At 39.3% G+C, this 22,730-nt stretch overlaps 3 protein-coding genes and 1 long non-coding RNA gene across 12 annotated transcripts in view; 1 reads left to right on the plus strand and 3 right to left on the minus strand.

Annotated features, from left to right (window-relative positions):
• Positions 1-156: 156 nt before the first annotated feature.
• LOC117817846 (probable E3 SUMO-protein ligase RNF212) lies at positions 157-7,897 on the minus strand. 2 transcript variants are annotated; one of them, XM_034690620.1, is made up of 13 exons: positions 7,784-7,897; positions 7,483-7,605; positions 6,703-6,764; positions 6,527-6,601; positions 6,289-6,345; positions 5,944-6,002; positions 5,798-5,857; positions 4,790-4,854; positions 4,263-4,323; positions 2,526-2,562; positions 2,317-2,371; positions 1,428-1,497; positions 157-546 (listed from the first exon to the last, which is right to left on the minus strand). In XM_034690620.1, exons 2-13 carry the CDS (start codon positions 7,589-7,591, stop codon positions 417-419), a joined length of 840 nt encoding a protein of 279 aa, XP_034546511.1. In that variant the 5' UTR covers positions 7,592-7,605; positions 7,784-7,897; the 3' UTR covers positions 157-416. The 2 variants fall into 2 exon arrangements, with proteins under 2 accessions (XP_034546511.1, XP_034546512.1); XM_034690621.1 differs by having other exon boundaries at positions 7,762-7,871.
• The window catches only part of LOC117817848, a 71,601-nt gene continuing 56,281 nt past the window's right edge, over positions 7,411-22,730 (plus strand). For 4 of the 8 annotated variants that reach the window (XR_004632230.1, XR_004632232.1, XR_004632237.1 and 1 more), the window contains exons 1-4: positions 7,411-7,582; positions 10,227-10,430; positions 10,632-10,700; positions 11,233-11,330. This is a non-coding gene — a long non-coding RNA (uncharacterized LOC117817848). Of the gene's footprint in view, positions 7,620-7,660; positions 7,766-8,200; positions 8,266-10,226; positions 10,431-10,631; positions 10,701-11,232; positions 11,331-22,730 lie in introns of those variants that run through there. The other 4 variants (XR_004632234.1, XR_004632233.1, XR_004632231.1 and 1 more) reach the window with 4 other exon arrangements.
• On the minus strand, positions 9,279-11,535 carry si:ch211-255i20.3 (transmembrane emp24 domain-containing protein 11). Its single transcript, XM_034690622.1, has 5 exons — positions 11,240-11,535; positions 10,603-10,694; positions 10,234-10,359; positions 9,952-10,098; positions 9,279-9,837 (listed from the first exon to the last, which is right to left on the minus strand). Exons 1-5 carry the CDS (start codon positions 11,367-11,369, stop codon positions 9,688-9,690), a joined length of 645 nt encoding a protein of 214 aa, XP_034546513.1. The 5' UTR covers positions 11,370-11,535; the 3' UTR covers positions 9,279-9,687.
• On the minus strand, positions 14,130-20,750 carry spon2b (spondin 2b, extracellular matrix protein). Its single transcript, XM_034690616.1, has 6 exons — positions 20,649-20,750; positions 19,226-19,506; positions 18,816-19,039; positions 17,650-17,841; positions 17,217-17,403; positions 14,130-15,103 (listed from the first exon to the last, which is right to left on the minus strand). The coding sequence occupies exons 2-6, from the start codon at positions 19,458-19,460 to the stop codon at positions 14,925-14,927; spliced, it is 1,017 nt and encodes a 338-aa protein (XP_034546507.1). The 5' UTR covers positions 19,461-19,506; positions 20,649-20,750; the 3' UTR covers positions 14,130-14,924.

The raw sequence follows: 22,730 nt of genomic DNA on the forward strand, positions 1-22,730 counted from the left end.
GATAAGTAACTCACTGCTAAACAACATGGATGAACCACTTTAACTAATAATGTACTATAACATGAAGTGAGACCATAACCACTCACTAACACAGACATTTGTAGAATGTATATGTGATTTCAAATGAATACATACACACACTCAGCATCATGCAGCTCATGTCACTGTTAAATTGCTTTAATTGATAATACAATAAGCAAACAAAAATTTAACAACACAGACTTTGAGTATATTCCAGTCTCATATATACAATTGAAATAGTGGATCCTGGGTTGTTACATCACTTCATGCAAAAATAAAAGCTGGTGACTCATTTTTCGGTAGTTCAAGATATGAATACCTTCGTGCACATGTCAGTAGCCAGGTGTATTGCCTCCACAGGCTCCATGACGTGTGTGTGTGTTTACGTTTGTGTGTTATGGAGCAGGGAAGACCAGCGAGGACATGGAGTGTCTGAAGGAAGAGGGAGGTCTGAGGATGGGAGACTTCCAACTGGAGCTCTGGCTGTAAGAAATGTCAGGGGTCATCGATGCTCCTTGAAAACGACTGTGATAGAAGAGGACAGACACTTATGGTTTATTTTGTTATATTTTCTTTTTTAAAAGGAACTTCTGGCACATATTTTCAAAAAGAATTTCATTTTCTTCCCCCTGTTCTCATAAAAAAAATAAAATAAAATAATCTCATTTTATTTCCCAAGATTCCTTGTATTCTCAGATTTTAAATACTACTTTTTAAAAACAGCCAAGTTATTTCTTAAAAACAGTGATTGTTTCTAAAACAAAGTGTTTGTTTGGGATTATTATCAGCCACTATTTTGTTGTGATAACAGTCTGAGACTATGTACAGGGCTCAAGAGACATTTCTCTTATTTTAACAGTTTAGGTGCTCTTCAACCACAGGGACTTTACCCTGGAACTATCTGCTTGTCAACCGCAGGAACCAGGGTCTAAATTTAGTTCTGTGATAGTAAATCACCCCCTAAAATGCTCCTACTTGTGGGGTAGAACTTTTCAAAGTTCCAGGAACTATGTTGGGGCAGGTCCTGCAATGCTGATCCTGTTTCTGCTTTGGCTGACCAGTGTGTTCTGAAAACATCTTTAACACAAATGAAGCTCCTGAGCACAGTTTGTATCTTCTCATACCTGATAATGTTTTCTGAATAATATAATCATACAATAACACCAGATGCAAGCCAATTAAGCTGTATAGTTTAAATGATATACACAAAGCTGATGTAATGGTCTAATAACTTAGCTATCTAAGCACTAGCAGCCTACATATCAAAATCTCAATCAGTCAAAAAAACTTCTGAGTGTTCCAGGGGTTTAAGAGGGCTTCACTTTTGAAAGACAGGAAATGGATACTTATTAATCTATATTAATCTCATATTAGCAGTTTGCACCATATTTGATGAAATACGTCACCTGACTGTGGCTGAACAGGCTGAGTTGTTGGTCATTGTGGTCTGATCGGTGGATCTGTGACAGATGGTACCTAGACATAAACAAGAAAGATCCAAATTAAGTCCTTAACGTATTTCATACATACATATATATATCATGTTTTTTGAACAAAATAAATCAAAATGATAATTCTACTGCAAGTTATATTTAGATATTCTTCCAAACACACAAGATGACTGGGTAGGTCATATAAGAGAATCAGTATTTTACAGAGAAACACCTACAGCTGCTCACAATCTTCAACTACAGAGAGCTCTGTTAAGAATGTTATCTTTTTACAGAAACACCAAACTGCTGCTGGTAAGATATGTTAACTTTCTGCAAAATATCATTAACTTCCTCAAACACTCACACATGTACAGTTAGGAACTACACAGTCTTCATCAGACGACTTTCAGCAGATTCATCACCCACGATTAAAAGCACAAGTTCCTTTAAAGGAGTCTACTACACAGTTAAGGAGAAGGAACTCAGTGGGTGTAATCCTTAGCAAAACAACACTCAGCATCTGCACTGCTGTAATCTCTGTGGGTGGTCAAGTGAAGTGTCTATAATCCACTAACAAGGCTGTGTCACAGGATGATTTTGTCAGGTTGTTACGCTGCAATTATGTCAACGTCAACCTGACACTTTGCTTTTTTTTTTTGCTTTACTGTGCATGCCTTTCACAGACAAAAAACTGGGCCCTCGTTGTTTGTGTCTTCTGCAGCATAATAAGTGTGATTTCAAAGTGTCTTTAGTCTCATGCTTGAAAAGCTACACATTAAGCAAAGAAAGGCATCAAACCACTAATCGTGAATTTACATGAATAACTAAGAAGCAGAACAAACAGGTGAAGTAAACCATTTACCCATTCGGCCATCGTTTGGAGGACTGATTAAGGACAGTCTGGGGACGGTGTTAGGCTGAAAAACAGAGACACACAGAGGAACCTCACATATCATGCTTTTTTATGTGCATGTTTCTTCATGAAATTCAGTCTGAAATAAATATCATTATGCTGTATAATCTAAACAGAGCTCATAAATAACAAACTAGAGATGAAATAATAAAACATACCTTCCTGAACAGACCGTCCACCTCCATGTTTTCAGAGCTGCACAAAGAAGAGCACCCGTTAGTTGTCATTTCAGGTTTAATTAGGCGAGTACCTCCCTGATGTCTTTACACTTTCATAACAAGCCAAACACCTGACATTATATGCTATTCTAATATTGCTGATTCAAATTCATCATGATGCAGAACTTTGAGGAGAATGTGAAACCAATTTTCAAACAACATCGAATATATTGTGAAATATTGTGATTATACGTTGCTTCATTTGAATTGTATGCAGCTAGTTTAATGATTGATAGTCACTGTCGAATGCAAATGTGTACAGCACTGCTAAATGTTGTCCTGTTTTGTCTGCTTGTGTCTTCCTTAACATTTCCTTATTGCTGCTTTCTGATTGTCTTGCTCCATGTATTTTATGTCCATGGCCACTCTCTCAAAGATGGTCATATCATGTCCTTATGTAGCTTTTAGTAATTTTAATTGTACAGTGCTATTTGTACTTTTCTTTTCTTTTTTTCTTCTTTGTTTTTTCCTTTTTAGCGAGCCCTTTTAACATCTGGCAGGGGACTACGGATGTAAACTAGCCTTTTGGCTAATTCTGGCATATTTAAAGAAGTGTTAATTAATATGCATGGTCATTTTAAATGAAAAATAAATAAAATACAATAAAAATGGTGCGTATACTGAAGCTGAGATTGTTCTCTGCTTTAACACTAGATTTCTACTTTACAAAATCACAATATTCAACTAGAACTTCTAAAAACATGCTTAAAAAACAGTCTAATTATGTTGTGCACTTGTTGATTTTAAGAAGAGTCATATTTGAAGGTTGTTTTTTCCAGATTGCGCACAAAATGTTCTTGTTTAATGTAAAAAAAGAAGTACATTCTTTGCCCATGGCTGCAAAAATATCAAGAGCTTCTCTAAATGTAAATTATTGATTTTGTAAAGTAGTCAGATTTTTAATACAACTCAGCAATAAAATATCAACATACTTAAAGCACTCTCTATTTAAACTTTAACCCCTTCTATTGATCTAATTCTTGTTTGTGAAAGTCTTTTTTTTTTGTTCTTTTATGTGAAACTTGCTGATTTTAGACCTCCCCGTCTTCAAGGCTTTTTTTTCTGTATGGGAATAATCCTGGTTAAGGAAAAAAATCTTAACAAATACAGAGAAAACTATTCAGATACCTAGACATTACATGCTCCAAATGACCTTAGCGTGAACAAACCTGATCTCTTTAATCAAATTAAACCAATACTGAATTGACCCTGCAGGCATGCGTTGTAAATGTGGTTAATATCCGCTTTCAATTGATACTGCTCTCACTTACACTTAGCAAAAGAATCCACAGTCTCAGTGGATGAAACAACATTTGTGCAATTAAACTCAAGCAGCCAATCAGTCCTGTGTCAGCAGTATCTGGGAAAACCAACAGGGAATCCTGACTAAAGCCCACTGAGGCTGAGCTTATTCAGGTGTGTAAGTGTGTATGGAAAGCCGCAGGGCAGGGCAAAGCTATACAACAGCTAAAGCTAACATAAGACACCGGGGCTGAAGCCAGGATATAACGTGTTTGCTCTGTGAAATACCTCCTACATTCTCTCTCGCTCCCTGTCCTGCTCTTTTGGTGAGAGGTAATGAAGGGCAAAGAGGTAACAAAACACAGACTGAGGTGGGGTGAAGGGAGCGTAAATCAAACATTAACATGGAAGATGGTGGAAAATGCTCAAACTCACACATTAACAATGGAGGAGTGTCTTGAGAGGGACATGGGGGTGTTATACGGGATCTGTCGGGCTGACACCAAACAAGAAAAGAAACAACATCAACAACCATATTAATGATACTGAGACATCAGCAGTCAGGCAGGGAATTTGTGAATGCAAGACAAAAATACTTAATGGTCAGCTAGACTAGTTGGACAAGTGTGAAAAGTGTTTGACCTGGCACAACTTCCCTTTGTTTGGTCACTATATTTAGCTCATCCTGCTTGGCTGTGCACTTTTTTACTACTTCAGCAGCTGTGCATTTTAACCAAGTCTATTTTTTTGTTCAGATAATAAGAATTAATTTCCCTATTGCTAAGGAAGGTGACTTCTTTAAGCATAACCTACAATTTAATAAATAACAATTCTTTGCTGCAGCAGCATTCCAAAAAATGTCATGCTAATCAAAATACAGGTGTTGAGGTGCTAAACACAAAGGTGGTACAGAAGAGACCAAAACAACAGTGACACTGGAACATTACCAGATTACTGCTTACCTGGTTTATGTCTCTGAGGAGTTTGTGAGCCGTGGCTCATCTGAGACCCTGATGAAACTTTGGCACTGAGTGAGAACAGTAATAAGTAAAGTAAGTCTGTTCCAACATAACAGATACAGCTGTAGTTAACATGCATCTTAAAATAAAAGATAGAAGCCAGACAAACAACTTTTTATGTGAACAGTGTCAGAGATTTTTCTTACTGTTAGTCATCCTTTATATTTGTATTTTATAGACCATTTAAAAACACTGCAGTTCTCGTAAGTATGGGTGAATCATGCACGCTGTAGAGTTCCTGGAAGATCCCATTTTCTCAGTAGACTGAATAATATGTTGACATTTTTCTTAAGATACTTTTCAGTGTTCATTCAAGAAGTTGCTCTATGAAAATGTTTTTTGTGGACAGCTTTTTAGACTACCTTTAATTCTACTTAGTGCTGGGTGTGGCTGTAGCAGCTCATAAGTAGATGAGCCAGGAGTGACACCTAGTGAAAAGTGAGGACAGCCAGTGGGCTATAATACTCCATTATGCTGAGGTGCTACTCAACTAACAGAGGTACACACCAAGACTATCTAGCTCCAGATCATAATGCGTTTTACCTCCATACATTTTTGTGAGTATCATGGTTACTTATGAATAAAACAGACATATGAAGTTTTGGTTCAAATCCTCTGAGTGAAAGATAGTAATAAAGTAGTCTACAGTATGGAAAATAAAAATCAGACATCAGCCAAATGCTAAATACAAAAGTCTGCTTTAAGTGATAGTTTAAGACTGACTAAATACACACCATAGTGGCTGTTTAAGACGAAAATCCTTCCAGCTACAGATGATCAAGTGTACAAAAATGAACATGCAGACAACCATCAAACACTTGATAAAAAAAATCCAATGAAGTCTTACATTTTGGAGAACAGTAACATATCAGCTCATGAGTGATACTGTGTTAGTGAATATAACTGAAGCTAACAGGAACATCTTAAATAAGTATCTTCTTCCTGCTGTACCTGTAATGCTGGAGGGAATTTTCCAGCTTTGCAATGTAGGCACTCTGTTCATTCAGCTTCCTTTAACGGGAAAACAATGAGGTTCAAAAGTAATGCAAAAAAACCCAACTATATTTCATAATTAATAAACGAATGACATCACCTACTTTGTCATCTGCTGCATTTCTTGCTTAACCTTGGCTAACACCTCTTCTAGTTTCTCATTCTGTATTTGATGAAATGGTTAACGCACAAGTACAGCTATGTACTAAGTTATGATAACAACATGCAGTTTTTAGGGGCAAAACACGTATTAGATCATATTGTTATTATGGTTGAAAGGTTTGCAGAATTGATGTCACACATTTCCTACATGATAAAAACTAATGGCAGATAATAGCTCTAAAAATATGGTCCATTACCTGCCAAATGAATGGAAGCAAACCCTAAAATACACACTCATACACTCCATCAAACATCCCTTTTGGAAAAATTCAGCAGCTGCCTCTCACCCTTTGCTTGTAATGAGTCAACAGTCTATTTTGATGTCTTGCCTGGAACTTTGTAATCTGAAAAAGGTAGGACACGGCGCTGTGTTAGGTTTATAGCAATAAGAAATATGTTGGAAAAAAATCCATTCATAACTCTTCTATCTTTTTGAGCAAGTCTTGAGGTGACAAACACAAACTCAAATTCTGAGTGGATACAAGAGCAGTTTTTAATATTTTGTGTTGTAAGGGTAGAACAAACCTTTCCGATTTCAGAAAAGTGCTTGGTTGCCACAACATTGATGTCAGAAAACAAAGCCTTCACCTCTGAGCTGCTCTGAAAGACGTACATTTTGCAGTTACAGAAGGATTATACATTTTAATGTCTGAATATAGTGAAAGTGAATCCAAACAAAAGATGAGTAGGAAGATGCTTACTTTGTCTGAGAGAGGTGATATTTGGCACTTTGCTTTGCATATTAAACACTTGCCTTGGGTGCCTAAAGGGAAAGTTGCAATTATGTGCCCACAAAATTAGCTACAAAACAAATGAGGTGCGTAATCTGTCTTGGCTCATACTGAATATAGCGACATGTAGACTCTTCATTTAGAAGTGGTTCTCAATGTGCTCCAGCTTTAGACCTAAAGTTAATTAAGTGTAACTCATGGGTCTGGCCTGAGCTAATTAAAATATAATCAGAGGTTGATTGAGATTAAACCCAGAAGGAAAAGGCTTGTGAATATGATCAGTGACTCCCAAAGTGAGACCAAGGGACCTCCAGGGGTGTACCAAGAGCTCTCAAATCCCAAATCGAACAATATCCCAAACCCAATGCTGAATGGTGTAATATTGCTCTAAATTCATTTGAGGATATAAGGATAAGCGCTCACTGACAGAGGATGACTGGATTAGCCATTTCATCCTCCCCAATATAATACTGAGAGCAATATGAAAACCAGTGTGTACCCACGTAGCTATAGTGTGTGTTTTTGAAGTGAAATGTTTAGCAAGATGCTCCTGAAGTCTCGTGTTGAAAGTCATCATATCTGCAATATCACTTTAAATCCAACAGATGTCCCTGTCCAGTCATGTTTTCACTGTAAGAAGCAGCAGGTAAGACATGACTGAAGAGATGGTGGTGGTTATTCTAACCTGCAAGATATTAACACTATAGATCGTGATTGCTTTGTCTGTAAGCATAACAAACATCCCTTCACCTTTCTGAAAACAGACACTACAGATGACATGTCCACAGGTTGTGATTGCCAGTTTGCGGCCAGCAGAGGGAGAATGGAAGCAGGAGTTGCAGCACGTCCAGTAAGGCATTTTAATCCCTCCTCCTGCAAGAAATAAGGTTAGCGTTAATTTGAGAAGCTAACTTTACTGACGTTACTTTCCTACTTTAGCTGGTAGGAGTCAGTATGTTGATATTGAACTGTTTCTGCTGCTGTGACTTTCATAAGGTGCTCCAAAACACTTGATTGACTTCTATTTACCAGGGTAAAATTAAATAACAACCTCTTTTATCAGATATTGTAGGGAAATGTAGATTTATCACCGAGGATACCCTACTGTCAGTTTAGCTAGCTTATTCCAGGTTAACACACATTCACGTGGAGTCGGAATAATCGGACAAATGATAAATGCGGCTATGAAATGAAAACTTTTTCATGTTGAAACAACAACTGAGACAGTAGAGGGATATTTAGTTGCAGCCTCGCCAACTATACATATTTTTCACGATTCTGTGTTAAAGCAGGGAGTAATACGCACAAAAATGTTTTTTTTTTGTATTTGCTCGCGTTTTGCAGTCAACATAAACAATTATTTATTATTTTATCTGTAGTACTCCATTGTAACTACCAGCCGCTGTACGCATAGCGTTAATGAGTGTATTTCTAAAAACTAAATGCCTTTTCTATACGACGATTTCAGATTTTGGGCTCCTAAACTGAGAATTCCGAGCAATCGAGGGTCCCGTGAATGCAGTAAAAAACAGCGTAAGCTAACTTTTCTAGAGTAACGTAAAATTATGATTATTAATATTTATGTAATTTAAAATGCTGAATTCTAAGCTTTACATTTTTTCTTTGTCAAATAATTATGGGAAATATACACTTTTAAATTATTTGGGTTTTTTTTAACCGAATGTTTACTAGCTAGCTAACAGACATCATCGGCTCTCCAAATAAGCTAGTTACACATTGTTTGTTTATTGTTTATTTATTTATTTGCACAATTAATAGAAAATAGATACAAAAAAAAAGCAAAGATAGATAATATAATGTACAGGAAGAGGCAGAAAACCCAGAGAGCTTATTTGAAGCCTCCACCCAAATAATGTTCTAATATCAAAAATGAATTAAAAAATACTAAATTGACACATACAAAGACAATAGTTGATGCTACAAATAAAATAACCTAAGAATACAAATTAACAATTAATATAAATACAGTTATTACATCAACAGAATTCAAAAGTACAAAATATGAATATGATGTGCTGAATGAGTGTGTGGTTGAGCATGATGCGTATAATTAAGTAACAGTGGTTAAAAGTTTTTTCAAGCGTCGTTTATAACATTTTAAAGATAAACAGTTTTTCGCCACATTGGAATAAATATTCCAGAACTTGCTGCCACTGAAACGTATTGAGAATTGACTTCTACAGGTAAAACATTTAGGAGGATGAAGAAATAAAGTTTGACGAGTTGAATAAGAGTGGACCTGAGAGTTTAATTTGAAGACTTGGAGTGATCAGGGATATTCCTTCACGTTGTATTTTATACAAAAAAACAGATTTGAGAGATATTGATGTTATAGATATTAAGAAGCTGGAGTTTCTGAAACAAAGGAGCAGATGAGATGTGTGGCTTTGATCACATCAAACTGATGTTTACTGTGTTTTGGGTGAAATAGGCTAAGTCATATACTAACTTCCTGTTATCTTACAATTTAAATAAACACAACACAATTCTTTATTATATAACATTTTATTTTCATAGTACGTTTTCAGTCATTATGAACCCTAAATTGTTGGGCAAAATGCTTCATCAACAGAAGTATATAAAGTAAACATAATGGTATTTCAAAGTCCATGCAATCTTGTTTTTTGTACTTTTGTTGTCCAAACACACACCACAAACAGAGCTATTGTAGTTTGGACAAAGATTTTCCATTGCGCACTAAATAACAATGTAAAAGCTGTCTCATACCCTTCTACCATTTTTCAATTTTTCCATCATTATTTTGTCAATTATGTTGATTTAATCCAACATCCAAGTACATACCACCAGCTGTTTGACAATAGGAGTAGAAAGCATTTATGTTGCATGTGTTTTAATATATGTTGTGGACTAATGTGCATGTTATTGGCACAGATATGGTCAGCAGACGTATAGCTGACAGGTCAGAGATCATAATCAGACCAACTTCTTGGCGATGAAGAAGTCTTTGAGTCGTTTCATTTGCCAGAAACCAACTGACAACAGAACAGAAGTTTGCACCACGGCCCACCACAGCACTTTACTGTTGGTTTCCTCGCTGATCTCACGAAAGACCTCCTCTTTTTCCTGGATAGAAGGAGGAATTATGAAGCGTAGATAAGTTAGACATGAATTAATACTGCGCTTGGTTTTCAAAGATTATTAGAACCATTAAGAAAAGCATGTAAAAAGCTTATTCACCCTCTGGTACTCCTGCTGCCTCGTGATATATGTCATCTGATCTATGAGGTGTCTGAGGCTGTCCTCCAAAAGCGCCATATTGTCTTTGGTCTTGTCAGTGTTGTGGCCAATTGTGTGCTCTCCCATCTGTACGTCCAAATGTAGCTTCTGCATGGTAGATGGAGGAAAGTCAGTGGTTGTTTGTTGAAAATCTATGGTACATCTGAATCAAGACTGTATGTGTCGCTGCAGTTCTTTCTCTGATTTACATTCATTTCATGTTTGTGTCTTCTCAGGTCTCACCAGGCTCTCTCCAGTAAAAACGGAGAATCGTGTGGAGTTGGTTTGGAAGCAGAGATAATGTAGACCAGAGGCGTGAGCTGTGAATGTGAATTTACCAAATTTACCAAAGCGTTTGGTCATCACAACCTGGAGAGCAGGAAAGACACTGTAAGGCCGACACCAGGACCTCATTTGTGAAGCACAAAGAAGAGCTGGAGGTTTGTAACAACATTTTAAGACAAAAGCTTAAGTCACAAGTCTTGTCAGTAAAAATCATGCCATATGTAATCGTTAAAAACACTTGGTTAAATGCGTTCATCCTCATTTGGGTTTGTTATGAATGTAGACGACCACCACATGTTTGTGTGATCCCTGCTTTTGTGACTATACCTCTTGGTTTTGGTCTCTGACTCTCACAGTGACGCCAAAGTGAGGGGAGGAGGTGATTTTCTTGATATTCCAGGGCTCCAGCAAGAAATAACCTGAAGGTATGACACAGTCTCATGTGAGGGCTTTCAGGCACAGAATCTTTACTGTATGGGTCAATGTCAGTATTGAGCAGGCAACACTGGTGACATTGATTGGATCAGGCAAAAAAAGGAAACAGTTTTTGTGAGGATAAACATTAAAATCCATTACACATAATGTTTTGGCATAATCCTCTCTTTAACACATAAAAATGTTACCTTAGTGCACAAATACTGACAATTATTTAATCGAGGACTTATTGAAGAAACAGCTTGAGCTTCTATGTGCACTAGATGGAATTTTGCTTTCAGTTTTACTCAGTTTTTAATGTTAAACCACAAAACTAATCGGTCTCCAGAAAGATGTTTTTGACACAGAGCAGTTTGTTATTCTTAAATGAGTTCTGCAATTGAAGAAAAAGGACACATGCTACCATGAAAAGACATTCAACATTACTGTGTTACTCAACAATCACGTGTAATTCACAATCCTACTCCATTACCTCTGTTGAGGTCATAAACAACACTCAGGAGAAATGTATTCTCTCACTAGGACTCACCAGTGACCAGTGTGTCTTCAGGAATCTCCTCAATGATGCATTTTTCCTCCTGGTCTCCGAGATCAAAATACATGGCAGCTGCCAACATCAGGTAACACTGCAGGAGAAAGCCAATGCCTCGCAAACCCATTTTCACTGAACAATGCGTATGTGGATTAAATTACAGTATACTTGACACTGACCAAATGTTTGGCCAGTTGTTCCAGCTGACTTCTTCTGTAGATCTGTAACTTTCAACTCAAGATTGAGCTATTATTCATCAGCTACTGCTTAAAACCCATGTCCTTTAGCATACTCTTACAGTGTAAGGCTAAGTTGGAGAGGGTTTTGGGTGTGGGAAACTCACAGGTGCTGTTTTGTGTGACGAGACATTCTGGTTGATCTGTGACTGGTTGACCTAGGAGCCAACAGCAGGGCTGCTAGGGTTAATGATTAACTGCAATGGATTCATATCATACAACATTTTGCTCACAATACCCTCTGAAAACCCACCCTTTACATGCACAAAAACAAACAGATTAAACAAAGGCAAGTCCAAACAGATCGGTCTTCCACAGCGTCCACAGTCCTCAGTTCCAGAGGGAGACTGTTCCAAAGTTCTGGACCAACAACCTGGAAAGTACAATCTCCTTTTGTTTTGAGCTTGGTATGATGCACAACCAGTAAACCCTGATCAGAAGACCTCAGAGTCCTGCTGGAGTTCTATGGCTTCATCAGCTCCCTGATTTAGACTGGAGCCTGACCCTTGAGCTCTTTCTACACAATAACACAGGTTTTAAACTGGATTCTGTAGTCGATTGGAAGCCAGTGCAGAGATAACATGAGACCTTTTAGGTGATTTTGTCAACAGCTTAGCAGCAGCATTTTGGATTAACTTGCAGGCGGTTCAGGGTTGCATTGCTAAGACAGGTGAAAAGATAGTTAAAATAAAACAGCTGAGAAGACACAAAAGTGTGAACAAAAGGTCTGAGTTTGGCTATATTTCTTAAGTGATAAAAAGAGGAACAAACCAAACGATTACACAGACAATATCTGCCAACAAATCAAATAATGTAACAGCTTTATCACAAAAGCTGTTACATTTTTATGTTACTACTTCAATAGACTCATTTTCACTGTAGGGTCAAGGCCAATCTCTGCATTTACTTCACTTAATCAAAAGGGATGGATCTTGAGCCACGCCCAAAGGGATAAATCAGTAGTTATCAGCAAGATGCAAGAAGTTAGATATCAAAGAAATATGTATCTACACTGGTTTCCCCTCAGGGGCACTCTCAGGTGAGAATATGTTTCTATGGTCGACACACAGTTTCCTGTTTCTGGGGGTGTTTCTTTGGAAATACACTGTTTACCTTCCAACCTTAGAAGCAGTGAAAGTTATCCCTGACATGGTGTCAGTTTCCACTGTATGAAACAGAGTCCAGATCTCCTTAGAAATTCTAATCCTGACTGTTCCATACAATAGTTGCCATATGCTTTCTTAAGATGAAGTCACATATAATGTAAACCCCCACACACAGCATCTGCAAAAGTTATTATTCCCTCAAAGTAAGCAGAAATCAGATTTTCTTCCCCTCCCACACTCCAGTAGTTTAACACAAAGTGTGAAGAATAAATCAACATGCTCAATAAAGCTGTCAGTCAGAAAGTAGATTCATTTTCAGATCCAATTGTTGGAAATATATGACAAAATTCTGCTACTTTTAACTCCATAATTTCAGAAAAATATATTTTAAATCATATCCATAATTATCTGATGAACACTGTGTACCATCTCTCAGTTTACTTGTTTGTCTGTTATGCAGTGAGTCATGAACATTATTCCAGTATGCCTAATTTCCTTTTCTTCACAAGTGTCCAAATCTTACAAAGGCTCATTCTTCTAAAAGGTAGACATTACATTTGATTGCCTTGATCTTTAAAGACCCTTTAATGTAATCCTCCTCATATAGAACCATGTTTCCAACTCCTCCCTATCTCAAACTAAGCTGATGAAACTAGTGATGAGGAAAGCAAGAGACTCAATCTGCTCCTCTCCTGTTTCTCCTCATCCTCCGTCTCAGTAATTTTCCTCCCTCTTGTCATTCAAAACACCAGGAGCTCCCTCATGCACCAGATGTTTAGTTCTTATTGCTGTTCAATCCGTCATCTGTAGGCTGGTTTCTGTGTTTTTATCTGTTTTACTTATTTACACCCGTATCGTTCGCTAAAGCAGCCATTCATTTCCATCTATTTCACATTGTGTTGTCTTTATCCTATCCAGAAACTTCTCCTGAAAAAAAAAAATGTGGGGTCACTTTATGCTTAACTGATTTCTGTTCTGTCTATTAAACGGGACCCCTGCCTAGTGCTGCGGTCTTGCTGCACTGGACGTCACAGCGAGAACTGAGCTCTGTGAGATTTTGAAGCCCCGTAATCTAAATCAACATTTGGTGAACTGTTTAAATAGTTGGTGAGAACATTCATCCGTTTTATGACCAACACTTCATCAGGGCGAATCCCAGCCAACACCAGGGCTTCAACTCAGGTCATCCAGTTGAAGTATTTCTCTCTGCACTCAATTTGATCCTGCAGCCCTTGTGGTAGTAATATTACCCTGGGAGCCCAAAGTAAGCTGTAATGTGAGGTTTAGATTTAGAAGTCAAACACTGCAGTGAGCAGAGACACCAGAGTTTAATCTGTATTATGTTTATACTTACAGTAGTAGTGATAATGTTATGTGAAGTCGAGCAGGAAGACTGCCTTAAAAAGATTTAATATGACGGATATCAGTGAGGCCTCATTAACACATATGCACACTTTATTCAGCATGAAGACAAAGCACATTTTTTGAACATTTTTTTATTTTTTTACAAAACACTTATTTTCCAAAATGAAATAATATCTCATAAACACAAAGGAATACACATCATAACTTTCAGACTTGATATATACTGTACACTACAGGTTAAAATCCTGTCAATAAATATACACGTCTTCAGGAAAACAACCATAATGTCTCTGTGAACATTATGTTTTCAATGAGACATCCTTTAAAGGACTTTACACTATTTTGTAAGTCTGATGCACTTTTCTACCAGAACTACTTCTGCTAATGGAACTACTGAGGCCTCCTGTTTTGTGGGTATGACAAGTTTTGGTTCAGTGTTTAGTGGATGTGGAGTTTTTTTTTTTATATTCAGTATCATTTGTGTGCATTTATTTCCTCATCCATTAGTTGAAAGCTGCTGGGAGTCATAACTGTCTGTCTGTGATCTTCACAAAAGTCAGAGCCCAAATATAATGTAATAAAAATGTTCTTTTCCTCATAATGTTCAAACCACACAGCTCCAACTTAGACAAATTTTTATAATCTGACAAAACTGAGTTAGTGTCTAATAGCTGTGCTGCCAAACTACACCTCTCTAGTGCTGTCAGATTTATCAATGTGGCTTGAGGGTGTGACTGTTTTTGCCTCCAAAATTTAACTCAGAGACTATCAATCAGCTGCTTCCACAGAAAGAGAGTCTGGTCAGGGAGGAAAAGACAAGAGTTTGGTTCAGGGTGTTCACTCCTCGTGTGATTTCACCGCAGACCTTTTTTTGTTGTTCCTCCGTCTTCTTCCTTTCCTCCCTTTTTTGGTTTTCCTGTCCTTCTTGTCCCTCCTCTCTTTCCTCTCCTTCTTCTCCCTCCTATCCGGGCCTAGTCATAAACAGTTGTCTGGGAAGCACTTCCTGTCCTCTTCCAACAGGGGGCAGGCTGCTCCATTGTTGGCTGGGTGCATCAGGACATACCGTGTGCGGTGCTGCACGCCTGAGTCTCCACACTTGCCTTTGCACAAGCCCCAAGGAGACCAGACTGACACCTCGCAGTCCAGAGGGGTATCTGTAGGGAGAGAGCGGGTCAGAATCAGATAAAGGTTTTTATTTTTGGCACTTTTACAGAGTCAGAAGTTTGCAGCTCTTACATGGGAGTGCCTTGCAATATTTTACAGTATACAGTAATTGTTGTTTTGACTTGGCAAATGGTTTTAGTTCCCTTTTATGGGTTTTACTGGAAAAGAGTGGGATTAGTTACAGTGGTAATCACTGCTCTTTAACAGTTTAAAGCTCTTTAAATAATTTACAGGACTGCTGGCTTGCTTGTGTGAACCCTTAGCTTGTAGTTACAGATTCTTGACAGTGATTCTGCTGCTGCTGTGAGTTATTTCTTTACTTATTCAGTACATTTTTGCAGAGTAAGTGTGCTCTTTACATTGTAGACATTTCATTAGCATGCTACAATTCAATAAGTCAACTGCAGTATATAGGGACTTCATTAGTGGGAACCCCATGTGCAGTTCAGAAGAAGTCATCTGTCTTTTTATTAATTTCAGCTTTCTTTAATATCCAGAGCTTCCTCGACTACCTCAGCCAACCTTGTTTTACACTTAATAAGTATTGCAGACTAGTTTATTGTTGTAAGAGTAGAAAAGCAGAAGGATTGGAGGTGGTGAGGAAGCTATGTGAATGCTAAGATCAGTAATGGAATAAGAAAGTCAAATCTCCATTCAACTTGTGTGTCACATGAAGCAAAGCAGGTCTGTGTTATTTTACATCAGATTTGCGTTTCACTGACACAATCAAGAGCAGGTGACTGCTAAGCTGAAATGAAAGTTGTCACTCAAGTCTAGAGAGAGGGGGAGGGATCACGGCAGGGAGGGAACCATAAACAGATGGAGGGGTTGGACGGAGCATTGGGATCAAGGCAGGAAACCCCAGCAGATTTTTGGCTCCTCTCGACTGTTTGTTGGGAGTGTTGTCATGGGAACGGACTTGTAGCCTGTGATGCTGACTCAAACTTTTACCCTCGCCCTGCACAGTGAGGCTGATTACAGCACTGTCCGTTCTGCTGCAAGGTTGACACGCTATCTGTTCCCCTCCAAAGAAAACCTTTCCGAGTCAGGTCATCTGTTTAGACATTTTGTGGTGAACTGTGTTTTTATAAAAGGTCGTTTCCCCCTCCTTGTCACGTTGAAGATAATCAGTCACTCAGACAGGTTTCAAGTTCTGTACTTTTGGCCTACTTGCAATTTCACAACCTCTTAATCTTTTCTTTTCCCGGCTATCTTCCTAAATGTCAAACAGGCAGTCATAATATTAACAGTTTGGGGTCCAACATTAAGAAAACCATCATCGTCTTATGGATTTAGATCTTGTTAAAACATTCGTGTCTGCATCCAATTTTTGGGTCATGACCCAGACATTGCCGTGCATAATTTCTTTGTTGTCTTGGTTTTATTTTCTTTTTGTGTGTGTGCCAGTTTACTGGATCCCAGATGTGCCCCTGGCATTCTCTGATGCCCTACCCTCACTTGGTTTCTCTGGTGTCTGGTTGGAAGTGATTGAGTTTGTGTGTAGCCTGTAATGGTTTCCAAATGTGTTCACTTGAGTCAGCTAAAGACTAAGAGGTAAGCTCTTGGGACTGAAATTCTACATTTATGCAACTTCTGTCCTTTTACATGTGTATACTCTGATCAGTGGCAGCTGAGTGGAGAGGGAGATAGGCAAGGAAATGAATGATGGGTGCAAATCAAAATAGCACCCCCATTTTTGTCTTGCCAATCTATATGTCAGCACATTGCATTGGCTATCTAAACATGCTGTGATAAGTCTGCATTAGGGAGTAAACACATAGAAGATAGTATCCCTGGTATGTCTGTTACCAAGAGATGCTTCTTTGTGCCTCTTAAAACTTCCCAGAGTTGCATTATCCCCTCTGTAAATATTACAAACCACTGTGAAGTGTTTTTGCCTTTGAGAAGCTTAAAATGATTTATCTAATACTGAATCTTAATGCCTATAACTCCGCTGTCGTCCCACAAGAGACTTCATAGCTGCCAGGGCTGTGTAACAGATTTAATCTGATCCGTCCATCTGTTCATTATAATGTATGCTCAGTAATTCAGAGATAATAAAAGCACTGTTTTGCTTCCAGTAAATATGCTGATTGGACTTACTGATGGGCGAGTCGTCTATCTCGTTTCCTGTGAGCAATAGGTTGGACTGGGTGGGCTCCACAGGTAGGCTGATGATCTGATTGGTCTTCCTGATCTTGGTCAGCGTCACCTTAGCTATGGGAGGCAGGTGCTTCAGACGGGGGTAGTAAAAGGAGTTTGCAGGGTGGCTCGGGAAGGAAGAAGTAATCTGTGGATGGGAAATGGAGAGGATATTAGTGAATTTATGGTGGTTGATTGAAGATATCAACTTTATTGTTACAGCTGTGTGATGATTGCATAGACTGTGGGTGAAGAAGATCATTGTATGTGAGCGCAACTTTGAACTTGAACTTTAAATGGCGTAAAACAATGCCTACTTCCTGCCTACTGCCATTGCACAACACTCCTGGTCTCAGATTTCTGGATTTGAATTGATGGATGTTGGCTGACTCACCTGTGTTATTTTGTCCTGTGGGAGGGTCTCAAAGTTGGGAGAAGAGAAAGTGAACCCGCTGTCAGTTCCTGCATCGTAAGGGAAAAGCTCCAGAGACACGTTCTCTTTCCACTTGTCACCGTCACACAGGTCAACTGTGTCCACACCCACGAACCAGTCGGGGCTTGGAACGAGCCGCGCGATGAAAGACAACTGCAGATAGAAGGGAGGAAGTAGACCGTGGAGAGGGAGAGGTAGCAGAGAGAGAGAAAACAAGAATGAATAGATGGGTCAGAATAAAAAGTTGTAATAAGGAGAAAGACACAGGAAGGAAAATGGAACACTGTTTTTATTTTACATAAGTCTGATTTATGTTGGGTCATGAGCATCTTCTGCTTCTGACTGCCCTTTTCCTATTGCTGTCACCTCCAGGCTGGAGTTCTCCTTTGGCTCACTCCATCTCATCTCTTGTCCAAGCTTAACATAATGTTCTGTCAGATGTTCCCCAAACTTTATGACCCACCCAGGCACTCATCAGTAGGAAGTTTAACAGCCAGCTCCTGCTGAGGTTTACATAAATTGTAGAGGCATAAATCAGGCCTGCAAATGGAAAAACAGTCTGAAGCTGGTTTTATCATTGCATTCACCATCTTGCAGCATCCACCCTGTGAACGAGGCTTTATGCAACTCTTTTTCTCAAATTTAATCAACAGTTGCAGTAGCATGGGAACTTATGACTTGGTTCAAAATGCACTTTGGTCATAAATTGGAACAATTTCAGTCATTTCTAGGTTTTTTCAGCCTTTACATCATTTTTATAGTTTTGGCATGACTTGCAATAATCAAGCTTGGAGATGCAATAACCTCAGAGGGACTCCTGCAAGGTGCAATGGATGTGCAGACAACATGGTTTAATATTACTACAAAGGCTTTAATTTACTCTAATTTTGTACCAGCTTTGCAAAATTGCCAAATTAGATATCTGCCTTATCCTTGTACTCTACTGTTAGACTGCTTCAGTTCAGCTCAGCGAAGTTCAGCTCAGTTCAAGACTACTAGAAGAATGTAATTACGTGATCTTGGCTCAGGAAAGAATCGCACCACCTCATTGACCCAGAGAGAACCCCTCTGATTTACTTGCAAGTCCTGACCTATACTGGAAGAAAACCAGGTGTCAAGTAACTTACATAGGAGTGTCTGGCGAAGACCTCAAATTCAGTGTTCATATGTCCTGAGCCTCCCACAACAGCAGGAGCAGAGAGGATCCCATAAACGCTCTGGATGCGTTCGCCGGCCTCCTCAACTTCCTTCATGATGGTCCAGGCCTCGCCTTTCTCTGCAAACTCCCTCACTCCATTGCTGGCAAACTCATTACGCTGCCACATGTGGTAATCAGAGCTGTGAGTCACTCCTAACAGCAGGGAGAGACGGAGAAGATGTTAGTTGATGCAACAAATACCTCAAAATGTAGTCATAGAATATGTATATAAACTACATTACTTGGGTTATATATTTTGAATGCTACATAACACAATGATATTCTTTGCATCTGTACTGTGTTCAATGAGAATATAGTTTGACACCAGTTTGCACCTACCAATGAGGTTGGACCACTGTGCAGGTGGACGGTAGACTGGATACTGTTTCGGGAAAGCAGCCTGGGTCCACTTGCCAGTAAAAGTTAGCCTGTACTGGGCAGTTTCTGTGGCTGTGCACATGGGGACATCAGTAGGAACAGGCATTGAATAAACACCCACGCCCAGCGTCAGCATCATGAGGAGCAGGTGGGAGAGCGCCTCAGAGATGAAGAGGGTGTTTCTTGTGGCGTCCATGCTGACAAACGTTGATTTTGTAGAGGATGTAGGACCTGAAGGTGGTCTACAGAAAGGAGGAGAGAAGACATTCATAAGGTTTCTATCAAGCTGTTGATCAAGTGCAGATGTGTGAAGCTGTAATCACAAAATACACACTTTCTCTTGCTTCTTCTAGTGTGCTTTGGCCACACATCAACATGTTTGTCTTTAGTAACTTGTACCAACAGTTAATGACTTCAATCTGGGGATTTAGTTATGTCTCTTCATCCAAAGAGGACCTCTTCTCATCTATTTGTACACACTATCTCTTTGCAGTTACCTGGATTGCAGTAAGTTATTAGTCATATGTCATTGATTTTGACATCTATACTTGAAGTTGTCATTCTCCTGTCAGATCCTGAACATGACAAGACTATGTAGAAGATTTGGTGGCAACAAAGCGTCTGGTTGAACCTCCACTGTGGAGTTTAACTAGTGGGGCATGTGAGTCAGATGGGAACAGTCTTCACTTAACTGTGTTTTTTTTCCACTGTTTAGACTTGTAAAGCCAGTAAAGGGGGGGGGAGGACGAGATCTTGTATTAATTAAGAAGCAATTGCGCAAAGTTTGGTCTATGTTGTTGCTGTAGTTACAGCCCGGGAAGCTCTGAATTCCAGGCTCAGGAATATCATCTAATCGCATGAAGCCACGCCAGCTGACATTTGTAGCAGTGGATAGCTCGCTCTCTAAGCTGTATTACCAGTAACATGGAACTCTCAACTTTTGCTCCATCTACTTTCTTTTTAACATTTTCATTTAAGAGACACAGCTCTCAATGTTCCCCTGTGGGAAATCTTCATTGATGCTCCTTTTTTGAGCTGTATTTGCACAAAGAGCTCATAGAGTAATGTGCAGATGTGCTCCTTCTGCTCTATGCAAAACTTTAATGACACTTAAAGTTGTACAACTTTTTACTGAATGACAGTAGATATATTTTCACAAAAGTAATGTGGTTGATGCTTGTCTGCAAATGTTTGCATCCTCTGCAGAACTCATTTCTACTATATAAAGTGTATTTCATCCATAACATTTCAGCAGCATCTGCACTGGCATCAACTGCTAGTAAACTGCCTTCCATAAATCAGCATTCTTTCATGCAGAACATCAAATGTTACTCTCTCTGTGCTGCAATGTGATGGGTGTAGGTGTGGTGCAGAAACTACTCACTGATTCTTCTCGGTGTTCCAGGAGAATGAAGGGCTGCAGCAGATGAGTAGAGTGTTGGGCTGGAGGTGGAGAGAAGGGGTGAGGGGAGCAATGGATGTGGCTGTCGGAGTGAATGACTGCAAGGCTCCAAGTCCTGTGTCTCCTTTTTATGTCCTCCAGGAGGTTCACCCTCCCCTCCCTCCTCTCCTTCTTTCCCCATCTTCCCCCCTGCCCCCCCTCTCCCTTTCGTCACTCCCCTCCTCAACTTACTTCACTTTTCTTATAATTCGCTCTCTATCTGCTTGTCAGTGACTTTCCTGCCCCCTTCATGCCCTTTGACTTTGGCTCTCCCTCTTCTCCTCCTCCTCCTCCTCCTACATCTCCTTCTCTTCTCTTTTCTACTTTTTTAAAAGAGCCCATTAACTGACTAATGTGTTCAGCAGTTTTGGATGCTCAGCCAGGGGTCCCGTGTGGCTCTGTGGGTAGGGTGTCGCCTAACAGCGTGAAACTGTAGCTCCCTTTATCTCCAAATATGACTAATGAGGCCAATAATGTGTTTCTAGGGTCCTTAAAATGTCTCCAGGTCAGGTTTTTGAGATAACTCCAACCTGCTAGATCCAATTCTAACACTGCTTTTTAATTGTGTAGGAAGTTATATTGCCTGTGTCACAGCCCATTCCTGTAACTACTGTGATATGTTTTAAGGGCCTCATAAAGTTTGAAGAGTTGAGGCATCATCCAACAAAGTGTTGTGGAGTAAATGAAACAAAGAGGCAATGTGTCTTTTGGCACTGGTTGTTGGACAAACTTTGCACATTACACAAATGTAGTGTATTTATTTTGGTGTGTTGGGCTAATGAGCTGGTATTTTTAAAGGACTAACTCAGAGATTTATTCCATTTAGTTTAAATAGTGTATGCCTTAGCATTTTCTGAACTGAACCACAAGTTTCTTTTTTAATTTCAAACCTTCCTCCTAGCAGTCGCTATCATTCAGTCAACCACTGTGTTGGGAAAATTTGGTTTCCACATTGTGATGCAGTAGGATTGTGACTAATGATTATTTCCCTTGTGGTTTTGTCTGCTGACTTTTTTCATTTTTCGATAATAAGGACAAGACAGCATGTTTTCAAAAAGGAACTCTGGTTCTGCTGCAAGGAGTTGTCTCTTGCTATCCCCCGCATCAAGTTTGGAATGGTCCTGCCAGTGGCACCACTTGATTTATATTAGAATCATAGGATCAGCAGTGGAAGTTGTACACCCCTGACTTTCACAGCTATACCTTAATACGAAGGCTATTGCAGGATTTGTACAACTGTTTGCACAACAAAATCTCAAAACCATACTTCAATATCCAAGTGCCTCTACTGGGATACAGTTTATTTAGCCCCTTTTTAACAAAGTTTCCTTATTGGACCTGTAGTTTCTTGCAGTCATCACACAGTTTTTACAAATAAGCACAGGTAAAGCTGTAAACAGACTCAGAAAAAACAGCACCAAGTGTTTGAGGTTATATTTGCGGTAGAAAACTCTGGTTAAGACCAGACATGAACAGGGTATACAGTGTCTGTATAAGTACTTTACAGTGTGTGACTTTCATGCCTACAGGCGACCATGATGACAGCTTGTTGTGTGTCTTAAGTCACTTAGCCAGGTTTAAGAGGATGTGTTTGTATGTATGTGTAGATCAAGGGCGTGGTTCCCTTCTTACTTAGCCTGCAGGTGACAGACAGCGCTCCACGCACTTGCGTGCACACACAGAGTTGTGCCAGCATGCTGAATCAGCCCACATCTAATAATTTCCACATGGTCACGTTTTTTTCAAGCTCAAACTAACACACCTACACACACACATACACAGAAAGCAGTTACCCTCACTCAACCTCTACTTCTTTCAAGGATTTACTGTCTTGACTTTAGAGTCCAGTCTGCTTTCAGTCTGTGGCATTTAAGAGGGAAAGTTAACTCATCACCACCCTGCTGCCCTTAAACGCTGAACAGAGCTGCACTGTATTCAGTTTCATTGAGGGCAGTGGAGCAATATGAGACAAGAAATAAGTTTGTATAATGAAAAATGTAGGTTGTTTCTTATGTTTTTTGGTCA

This window comes from Notolabrus celidotus, chromosome 8 (assembly GCF_009762535.1).
Source record: "Notolabrus celidotus isolate fNotCel1 chromosome 8, fNotCel1.pri, whole genome shotgun sequence".
NCBI lineage: Eukaryota > Metazoa > Chordata > Actinopteri > Labriformes > Labridae > Notolabrus > Notolabrus celidotus.